The 11,395-nt window shown below is 30.9% G+C and overlaps 1 protein-coding gene across 2 annotated transcripts in view; it reads right to left on the bottom strand.

Moving 5' to 3' along the window:
* Positions 1–4,366: 4,366 nt before the first annotated feature.
* LOC145277468 (pleckstrin homology domain-containing family G member 7-like) overlaps positions 4,367–11,395 on the bottom strand; it is an 817,656-nt gene continuing 810,627 nt past the window's right edge. For both annotated transcript variants that reach the window (XM_080128830.1, XM_080128833.1), the window contains one exon: positions 4,367–4,785. In XM_080128830.1, coding sequence (XP_079984956.1) covers positions 4,679–4,785 — 107 coding nt within the window. In that variant the 3' untranslated portion in view covers positions 4,367–4,678. The remainder of the gene's footprint in view (positions 4,786–11,395) is intronic.

The raw sequence follows: 11,395 nt of genomic DNA, 5'->3' as shown, positions 1-11,395 counted from the left end.
TTATGTTTCTTTTTTTTTTATTCGCCCGGTTGAAAAAAAAAGAAAGCAACATTGCTTAGAAAAATTATCAACTCGGTCTATATATGTGTAAGAAATCAAAATGAACGAATCACTGATTGTCTTGTTTTAGTTTGAGTTCGTGTGTATACAGGAGAGTGACAATTAATGTGTAAAACAATGCGCATATATAAGTGATGGGATGATTCGAGTATTTTTCCAGATTTTGATATATTTAGTATTCTTGTTTGATATATCAAATTCCGTGCAGTTGCCGATTTCTAATAATCTTTAAATTTCTAAGTATGGAGTTATTTTGCGTGCGTGTACGGGGGGGGGGGTCAAATTACGGTAAAATCTAGAAAACATAAAACGCACTTGTTTTATAGATTTTACTTTTACGTGTAGTTTAAAATGACAAAATTCCACCATGACTTATTAAAGACATGTAGTTTGAAATGGCAAAATTTCATCGTCAATAATTAAGCACATGTAGTTTAAAATAAAAAGATTGCATCGTCATTTATTAAAGACATGCTAAATCAAGTCTTAAACAAACCGGAAAATAAATACAATTCAGAAGAATTGTTTTTTTGTATTGAAGAATATGCATCAATTTTATCGATTTAGATTCCGATTCCGATACCCTAAATGGTCCGATTCTTTTTTCATTTCTAATTCTGATTAATATTCACATCACTTGTGTGTATTTGTATATGTGCAACGCATATACGTGCAATGTGTATATGTGTAATGTGTATATGTGTATAATTGTATATGTGTAATTGTATATGTGTATATATGTGTAATTGTATATGTGTATATGTTTAATCTGTATATATGTGATGTATATATGTGTTATGTTTATATGCGTATATGTGTAATGTATATATATGTAGTGTGTATATGCGATTATATGTATATATATGTAAAGTATATATGTATAATGTTTTATGTGTATATGTGTAATGTATATATGTATGCTGCATATATGTATGATGAGAATATGTGTGATGTGTATATGTGTGATGAACATATGCATGATGTGCCGTGAAAGTCTGCGAACATGGCGGTAAATGAAAAAATCGCTCTATTGTTTATTTTGTTTAACATTTTTTAAAAATCTTACGTTCATTCAATCTCTATTTATTCATTTCTCTTCCTATCCCCTATCTTACTCTCCGCTCCCCTTTTCTTCTTATAACCTCCTTCACTCATTCCTGCCCTCCCTCTGTTTACACACACAAGTAGACAATTACTGTGTTTATAATAGATTGTTCAGAGTGAAGTATGGTTTCTACTTTTTACAAAGAGTTTTTTTGTAGACATTTACTTATCCGAAGAAGCTATGTATATCGGATTCATTGCGAAACACTTACTCTACATAAAAAAGTATTTTCAATCTATATATCTATAAGTATATACACTGCCTATCAAATTATTAACGAGTTTACATTTTTTTTTTAATATTTAGGGAACGAATGAATAAAAATTCATGAAACTTTGAGAAAGTGCTTACAATATTGTTCAACTACTCCAGTCAGAAAATAAAAGTATTTAAAGCAGTATTAGCGAAGAAGATAGGAATATCTGTTGATTTCTGTGTGCCAGGTTATTAACGAGGTTGAGAAAAAAAACACAATATAACCATAACTTGTTTATTGAAATAATTTTCAAACATTAATGAACTAGGAAAAATGCTTAGAACACAATAACTACATGGCAATTTCTACGTTGACATAATTAGTAGGGTATATACGATTCTTTTTTATGAACGACTTGTAAAAGATGTTGGTTCACAGAATTAGTCAAATTTGTGATTTCGTCAACAGTTATTGCGATACCTCGGTGAGAGCATCCCAAAACTTATCTTTGCTCTTAAATTTGCGTCCACTTGCATAGAGGCGTCGCTTCATGATACTCCAAAGGTTCTCAACTGGGTTCAAATCTGGTGAATTCGCAGGCCACTCCATCTTCCGTAGCTCAGAGAACCCCACTTGTTGTAAATATTCTTTACTCTTGTTTGCTGCATGCGATGGAGCATTATCCTGCATAAAAATAAGGGTTCTTCTGAACGTCAACCTTTGCTTCTTCAGCTATGGTTCAAAGTGATCCTTCATAAAAGCTATGTAAGCATTTGACATAATTTTTACGCCTTCTGGGATTCCCCATGAGCCAACTAAAGTACCTCCGATAATCGCAGCCCAAATCATTATCCCACCAGCACCTTGTTGGCGCCTTAAACGCTGGTGACGATGTCGTCCATCTCAGATCCATTCCTTGCTCCAGCCATCTGGGCCATCCAGAGTGACACGCACTTCATCCGTGAACAAAACTTTGGAAAAATCCTGTTTTCATGTTGTCCTCTGCCCATTTCGATCAGTTTTGTATGTGATGTTGCTTTAATGGAGGCTTTGTCACAGGTTTAACAGACTTTGCCACTTATTTCAGAAAGCGACATCGAGTACTTTTTGAGACATTCTTCAATCTGGCTTGGTCAAATACTTCTCGACTTGTCTGCACAGGATTCTTAACAACTTCACGATTAATTTGGAGTAGAGAACGGCGTGAAACAGCTATAGATTTACCTTTATCAGCTCTCTTACATACCTTAGTAGGGTCCTTGACAAAAGTTCTTCACAGTTTAATGGTACCTTCCTATCATTTGCGATATTTCGAGGGTAGTTTTACTTTTTGCTACCTGTCTTGTAATAGTACTCTTTTCAAAGCTACTCAAATCACTTTTACGACCAATTTTATTGACGAAACAAACTGCCTTGTTAATAATTTGACACACCTCAAATAACATGGATTCAGCAATTACGATGGCAAGATCTTTACATTGCGCGGAAGAGTACTAAAATTTCACAGTACGCGCAGCCTAGCATTACCAACGTTTTCGAAACGCGTAAAAAATGTTATCTCGTTAATAAATTGACACGCAGTGTATATATATATATATATATATATATATATATATTGTATGTGTACATATAAATATTTGAAGATATATTTCGTTGTATAAGATAGACAGAGAGCAATACTTTATTTTTCTCAGTAGTTTTAAAATTTCTCTAACGAGCAATAAATAATTTTAATGGGTGAATAAATATTTTTATTTAAATTTTTACGAGCCATTTGGTCTACTTTACTAACCACCTTAAATACATTACTTTTAGTCGAAATAAGAGTTGAATACAGACTATTATTTTCTAAATAAATATATTTTTGTATGCAACGGAACATACAGGTAAATTACCATTCTTTGCATTATGATAGGTTTTTAGTCCTTCTCTAAACGTCGAAAGGGATTTTGTTGACCAAACATATTTAGATTGTTTACAAAACCAACAAACTTTTACATTTACCAAAAATTTCAAGTAAACAAAAGCTTTTTTTTTTATAACTTTGTGTTGTTTTCTTTAATGAGTTCGTACCAAAAGGCTTGTTCGTTTGATGAAGTATTACCTTTTTTTAAAAAAAATTCTGTCATCATTTTTGTGTGAAAATAAAGAATTTTAATATCCCCCCAAATGTTTCACGAACATTTTCGATTTACCGTCAATTCATCTTCGGATTAAATTTAAATCAACTCTTAGCTCAGAAAAACTAGCGACGTAAAGAATTAGTAGTCGAACATAATCAATATTCGTAGACAGTATATGCGGCCACTAATTTCTTTCCTTGTCACTTTTCGACACTCAACTATTTATTTATATTACACTTGCAGATTCGACGGCGAAGTAAAAACATCCGTTATACATATGAAACATAATAAAATTCCTTATTTTCATAGAAGAAATGCTAATAATACAAATAGAAGTTTTATGTTATTTTTAATAATAAAAAAAAATGTTGCTTCAGAATATAATATTACCGTTTAGTAATTCTCTATTTTAAAAAGAAATAGTACTAGTGCATTTTAGATTAAGTAATACTTTGTGATTCAAATATTAAAATATAAACAATATATAATCTTGGGAGATTTTTTAACTTTAAAGACTATATTTGACACAAAATGTCTCCAAGTCCATCGTAGGAAAAGTATTTTACTAATACGCCCATTAATCTCTTACAATCAGTGCATGAGTTTGTTTTCAAGGATCTTCTACTGTGTACCATTATGCATTGTTTCAAGGGTTTAGAAAACACACACACACACACACACAAACACACACACGCACACATATATATATGCGCCTGACTATTTGTCACGAGAATGAAACGCAGAATATTCTGTGTAGCTTAATTGCCATATATATTTTCATAACTTTATGAATATATACATATATATATATATATACATATCAGTATGCATATATATATATATATGTATGTATCTTGTATGCTTCTTCTAATCTTTTGAACATTTTTGGACTATTACAGATTGCTGTTGTCTGGGTAAGGATCCAAACGAATTATTTATTGACATGAGAATTGTTTCTGATTGCGTTCAGTCCATCCATCCGTTTTAGAATAGAGAGTAGATATTGTAGTCTATCTACGAACATCTTACACCATTGAAAAACAAAAACGGAGCTTTAAAATCGTGCGTTGGTTGTTGTAAACTCAAAAACACAATTAAGCAGATTCGTAGCCACAGTCCTAACCATCCGAACCCACGTGAGCAGACAAGTGTCGTCGAGGCGCGCGCCTCTGTTTGGGTTGCGTATCGACGGTGTCAGGAGGAGCCATTCAGATCTCGGGGAACAGGATTGTCAATTCCATCAGCCGGTGGTTTTGTCGTGTTGAGGGTGGCGTACGTTCCTCTATGGGCGGGATATCCAGCTGCAAGTAAAGTCGTTTTCATCATGAGACGACCCTTAAAAACAATCGTTTTAGAAGGATAAGCAGTCTTTCATAAAAAAAAACCTTGAAAATATACTTCCTCATGTTTAGATAGAAAATGGAAAGTACGTACTAATTAGACAAACATTATGGATTTAATGGTATTAAACATTAAAACTAATTAAGATATATTCCTAATATAAATACTCTTTATTTTCAAATGAAAAGGATGCATATATTGATGTATTTAACTAAATAAATTTGTACATATTTAGCAGGTGAGCTTCCTATGACAGTATCGTCTCTTACAAATGATTTGGAATCTAACCGAAATGATATGGACGATTATCGGTGTCTCTATGTACCTGTAACCCTTTATATATATATATATATATATATATATATATATATATATATATATATATATATATATATATATATATATATATATATATATTTATATTATATCCAATCTTGTGGGATCTCACATCGGATGAGAAACTAATAGTCGCTTTCAAGAAATTCTCGAGAAAAATATAATAAATGTATTTAAAATTTTAAAATAATCTACTCATATATATATATATATATATATATATATATATATATATATACAAATATATATATATATATGTGTGTGTGTGTGTGTGTGTGTGTGTGTGTGTGTGTGAGGCCTTCGTTCAGTCTCGAAAGACAAAAGATACCCCCTGCAGGGGCAGTTGCGCGTTTAATTGTGAGACAAAGGTTGCGCAATCTCCAACCACACTTTTCCTGAATCGGCACTGTTTGAGTCCAGTGGCAAGAAGTCCAGGACGACTGGAAACAATGGCGAGATAAGCGGAGAACACATAGAGCACCTGGAAGTCACAAATGGTCACACATTTAGTACTAACCAGAAACACATATATATATATACATATATATACATGTATATATATATATATATATATATATATATAAAAGTGTATATACATATATATACATATATGTATACATATATATATACATATATATATGTATATATATACTTATATATATATATATAGCGTAATGGTTAGAAGCCTGGACTGCCGTATAAACGGTCGGGTTTCAATCCTGGCTTGAGGTAGTTGCCTGTCTAGCCGCACTGATGAGCTGTGAAACAGCGAAACAGTACTGTATGTGGATGACTATATATATATATATATATATATATATATATATCCCTCGTCCCCCCTCGTCAATCTTTCACGAGAAACACCCGTCTGGCTGAAACTACTGTTAATAATTTTCCCCACTCTTTATCTGTGCTTAAATCCAAACGTAGATTCCATGAGAAAAGCTTCTTTCTTAGAACTGCACGCCAGTGGAACTCTCTGCCGCTTGCCTGTTTCCCACCTGACTACAACTTGGACCTCTTCAAGTCCAACATAAACAAACTCCTGACAAACCGCCCCCTTAAGTAAGACACTGTATCAAACCCCCCAATACTAATGATTACTAGAATACTATCTTATTGATTACTGTACACGCAATAACCCTTATCCCTGAGTGGCCTTCGGGCCTTAATAAATGGTGACCCCCATGTAAAAAAAAATATGTATACATATACATATATATATGTATACATATGAATAAATAAATATATATATATATATATTCTATTTTTGTGCAATGAGTAGTTGATATATATATATGTATATAAATGTACATATCTATATCTTTACAGATATATATGTATATATATATATATTAATTTCTAAGTCAACCTAATTAACATAATGACATATGCATAAGGGCAATTATTAATTGTTCATATGTTTATAGATGTATCCTACTAATCCCAGGAAGTTTTAGAATAAAAACGAAACGTCAATGAACATAAATCAACTTTAATTTAACCATCTCTCTCTCTTTCATATATATATATATATATGTATATATATATATATATATATATATATATATATATATATATATATATATATATATATATATATATATATGAATAATAACGTGTAATATTTGACCAAGAGAAATTCAGTACTCGCTATCTTTACAACGATTCCTAATTATTGAATGAGACCCCATTCATAAACAATAACTCTATTAATGGTTACCGGAAAACAGAATATTTTTTTTTTAAATCATGAAAGACATTTTATGTATTTACACTATCAGACGAGATTAATTTTATTTGGTTGATACTTTGTTGCATTTTGCTTTAGTTTTATTACGATCCCATTCACTCTTCACAGACTAGGTTTATTGTAGTTCTTAGTTAATAAAATTAATTCATAATTTAACACAATATACATAGTAATATTTAAATTTAACATTACCTTATTTCCCATTATGTATATTTATAATTATTACTACTAATAAATTAATAATAACAAAACATTGAAATCAAGTAAAAAACAAAATAACAAACAAAACATTAAAATATAAATGAAACAATAAAAACAATTAAAACAATTAATGATTTTAAATACTGTCAAAATAATTGTTTAACCGTCTTTTAAGAAATGCAACGTGTCCTTCTTTTTAATCAGATATCTTTTTAATAATATCAGGTAATAAATGTGTAAAAACAAAGCAAAATTATAATAAAATGATTTCACAAAATAAAAATAAAATAAGAGAAAACAAAAAATATTTATAATAGAAATGCTAATTTTGTTCAGGATAAATTCTGACGACCAATTTGTAACAAAATCGATTTTTATCTAGTGAGAACTAAAATCTAAGGGAGTCTTTATATAATGTTACTGCCCAATTGATTTAAGATAAAAATTATTAAAAAAATAGAAACATTTCCTCACACAAAAATGGACATGAAAAATGCATAAACCGTCAGTAATAATGCGCCATTGATCTGACATGTACACACTTGGATCGACAGATATAAACATTTTCTACCTATATATATATATATATATATATATATATATATATATATATATATATATATATATATATATATATATATTAATGTTATTATTATTTTATGTATCAACATAAAGTTTTATGTATCTATTTCAGTATTTACTTCAACCGCCCTCCATACATAAATGGAGCTAGATAGTAAGTTTTTAAATTATAATCGGCAATTGGCTTAATTGACATATTTAAAAAACAATGCTCCCTCTCTCTCTCTCTCTCTCTCTCTCTCTCTCTATATATATATATATATATATATATATATATACATGCATACATATATTGAAATAATTTTTTAAAAATTTTGGCTTCAAATAAAATATTAACATAAGCCTCATTTAGATTGTGCACTAAAACTATTAAAGCTGTAAATATCTGTTTATATTAGACGGCTTGACTGGGAACTGACACTCATTTTTGTACTCTTTCAAAATAAGTTCAGTTTATTTACGATACATTCGTACAGTTACTTCGGCCAGTACTGATATTTGCATATATATAATTCTCTCTATTAGGTTGACAAGTAGGTTTTTGCGGGCTTTGTTTAAAAGTTTGATTTCAAATGATGTATTTTTAAATAAGTTTTCAATGCAATACCTTTACTTTATATATCATTATACATATCGTTTTAAGATCTATCGAATCGTTTTAATGACAATCGTTTTAAAACAATTATGTCTTCTTTTAAGAATGTTGAATGAAAAAACAGCAAATCAGCACAATTTTCTCATTTCAATTTAAGCTAGGTCGAAAACCTGCTGAAACAGCCCGTGATATCAACGAAACGTTTTGCCCATGAATCACTACTTAACGCACAGCACAATAGTCCTATAAGATATTTCGTAGTGACGACGAGAGTCTTGAAGATGGTAAGCATAGTGGTCGGACATTGTATATTCACAACGATTAATTAAGACCCTAAGTCGAAGCCAATCTCCGTACAACTGTTCGATAACTTGCTTCTGAATTTGACGTAACGTTTACGACGATTTCCAACCACTTGAGAAAAATTCGACAGACAAAAAACTTTATAAGTGTCTCATGAATTGAAGTACATCCAAAGAAAACGGCATTAAAAAGTGTCATCTTCTCTTCTTTTACTAAAAAAAGAACGACCCGTTTCTCGACCGGGTTGTGAATAGCGATGAAAAGTGGGTTCTTTACGACAACAAGCGACACTCAGCTCAGTAGTTAGATGCTGAAGAAGATCCACGACACTTCTCTAAGTCATAGTTGCACCTGAAGTAGGTCATGCTTACTGTTTGGCAGTCTGCGACTGTCTTATGCATAACAGATTTTTTTTAACGCAGTCGAAACCATTACGGTGAAGATATACTGTCAACAAAAGGGATTAAATACATCAGAAACTTCGACAACAACACCCAGCATTATTCAATTGAAAAGACCCAATTCTTCTCCACAATAATACCGGACTGCACATTGCTAAACCGCATTCTCCGTGAGAAATGCTTCACAAACCTAAGCGATATCAAAAACGCTTTCAATGACTTCATCGCCATCAGAAGTCAAGATTTTTATGTTACTGGAATAAATCAACCTGTTTTGTGTGGGTTAAAGTGGGTTAATTCTGATGGTGTTTACTTCGATCGATAAATTTTTGTTTGAATCGAGATATGTTCATTTAAATGAAAAAGGTAAAAACCGCAAGAACTTTCTTGTCAATCTGATATGTTTTTATTTATTTATTTTTCCAGTACGAGCGGCTCATTAGCGATGAGAATATACATAAAACCAAAGAAGAAAATGTCAGAATATTAAGTCGTATTCCTCCTCTCAGAAAGTCAAGAACATTTATACTCTGGAAGTGTGTTTGATGAGCATCATGTGTCACGCTCCCAGAGAACGGTGTATAAAAATATAAAACATTTTTACACTTGTATAATTGATAGACCGATTGTAAGTTCCAATTGTAGCGGTATTATATAAAAAGTGCACATTTTATGCATACATACATATATATATATATATATATATATATATATATATATATATATATAGATAGATAGATAGATAGATAGATAGATAGATATATATCTATTGTATAGATTGTTTTACTAGATGTAAAAGTAATGAAACCCGCGTAATTATTTAAGAGTGCTCAATGGAGGCCAGAGCTACTATATAGTTTGTTTATTTTACAAACAATATTAGTTACATATGTGCATACATGTTTAAGTGGAATCCCAATTCAGAGACTACTTCATCAGAACAAAAAGGGGCGGTATTGAAACGAGAGTCAAGATTACATTTGTTATTTTTATAAAATATATTCGGGTGTGGTTTACGCTCTAATAAAAAGCGGGTGTATACTTTGTGAATGTCAGCACTGGGGATTTCGAAAGGAGGTGCAGAGAAGAATTGAGTAGGGACAGGAGGTTGAAGGAAGAGGGGGAAGTACGATCCCGTCTTGTCAAGCTATCATAATGAGGAGGTATTGGTGTTATTTTAACTTGGCGGTTGCTTATTGGCCTACGTTTTCGCTTTAATCTGACGTAATACTATGCCCTCATCGCAATTACTTTCCGATCTTAGGTCTTTTGGGTTAAAATTTTTTTTTTTTGCTTTTATGGTGACGACTTTATTGTTCACCAATTTTATTAATAAGGTCTATTTATTTATTTATATATTTTATTCAAATCTTTTTTCCACGCATTTTTTTCTCGTTTGTAAATTATTTATTTTTTTTATTCGTTTATAAAATATATGTCCATATGCTCACATATGCTCACACAGGGATCGTACCTCTCTGGCTTCCTTTAACCCAAACCCCTACTCCTTTGTTCACCAAAACTTTTACTGCTCACCTTCACAAACTATACTCCCCACTTTCTTTCAGTGTGTAAATGATACCCGAATATATTTGATAAAAAAACGAATATAATCTTTACTCTTGTTTCAAAATAACCCCTTTTTTTAGTCTGATGAAGTTGTCCCTTTGAAAAGGGACACCACTGAAAACTGTATATGCACATAAGTAACCAATAATGTTTGTATAACAAACAGGCTATATATATATATATATATATATATACATATATATATATATATGTATATATATATATGTGTGTGTGTGTGTGTGTGTGTGTGTGTGTGTGTCTGTGTGTGTGTATAAAGACAGAGAGGTTTCGTATAAAGCCAAATTATTTTTGATTTCAGAAATGTTTTAACCTCATCTAGACATATAATACATGTATTGGTAATAACACATAAGTTTTCTTATTTACCGAAATAAATTACAATTTCAGAAAATCCAGTTTTTTTCTTCTGTAAAACTAAAAATTAATTTATATGTTTCAGACTTTGTTACAAACACTGCGCCGTCTTTATGTTTGTGAAGAAATGACGGTAATTATGTAAATAAAAGCCAATAAATGCTTGTAAGGACACAATGATTTGTCAGAAAATATATCACTTTATAATTACTCCAGAATCACATTTTAGTACTTAGTTTGGCATGAAAACAAGTGTCGTCGTATTTTATTTGGAATTTTGATTTAAAACATGTTTCTCCTTCGTACAGAAAATTACTTCTTGCAAATTAAGAAACTTATTTTCATCGACGAAAATATCTGGATTTTGTAATAAAGATGGATTTACATATTAATACCATCAGAATTTTATATTAAGTTACATAAAGCACGAGAGTAAAATGACATAGCCAAAAACT

This window comes from Euprymna scolopes, chromosome 6 (assembly GCF_053919585.1).
Source record: "Euprymna scolopes isolate OS-2025 chromosome 6, ASM5391958v1, whole genome shotgun sequence".
Taxonomy (NCBI): domain Eukaryota; kingdom Metazoa; phylum Mollusca; class Cephalopoda; order Sepiida; family Sepiolidae; genus Euprymna; species Euprymna scolopes.
Note: the sequence above shows the minus strand (reverse complement) of the source record. Positions and strands in the feature narration are given on the sequence as shown.